The sequence below is a fragment of the Leptonychotes weddellii genome, unplaced genomic scaffold, assembly GCF_054177405.1.
Source record: "Leptonychotes weddellii isolate Sample4059 unplaced genomic scaffold, ASM5417740v2 HiC_scaffold_171831, whole genome shotgun sequence".
Classification (NCBI taxonomy): domain Eukaryota; kingdom Metazoa; phylum Chordata; class Mammalia; order Carnivora; family Phocidae; genus Leptonychotes; species Leptonychotes weddellii.
This window is the reverse complement of record NW_027755259.1, coordinates 1-301: the sequence shown is the minus strand read 5'-3', so window position 1 is coordinate 301 and position 301 is coordinate 1. Positions and strand designations below refer to the sequence as shown.

The 301-nt window shown below is 64.8% G+C and overlaps 1 protein-coding gene across 1 annotated transcript; it reads left to right on the top strand.

Moving 5' to 3' along the window:
* Positions 1 to 5: 5 nt before the first annotated feature.
* LOC145718542 (histone H2B type 1-K) lies at positions 6 to 297 on the top strand (the record flags this gene model as incomplete). The annotated part of the gene is made up of 1 exon (XM_081810039.1): positions 6 to 297. A coding segment is annotated over one exon (292 nt), but the record flags the coding sequence as incomplete, so codon positions are not given.
* Between the last annotated feature and the right edge of the window lie 4 nt (positions 298 to 301).

Sequence of the window (301 nt, the reverse complement as noted above, 5' to 3'; positions counted from 1 at the left end):
ACGGCAAGAAGCGCAAGCGCAGCCGCAAGGAGAGCTACTCGGTGTACGTGTACAAGGTGCTGAAGCAGGTGCACCCCGACACGGGCATCTCGTCCAAGGCCATGGGCATCATGAACTCGTTCGTCAACGACATCTTCGAGCGCATCGCGGGCGAGGCGTCCCGCCTGGCGCATTACAACAAGCGCTCGACCATCACGTCCCGCGAGGTGCAGACGGCCGTGCGCCTGCTGCTGCCCGGGGAGCTGGCCAAGCACGCCGTGTCCGAGGGCACCAAGGCCGTCACCAAGTACACCAGCGCCAA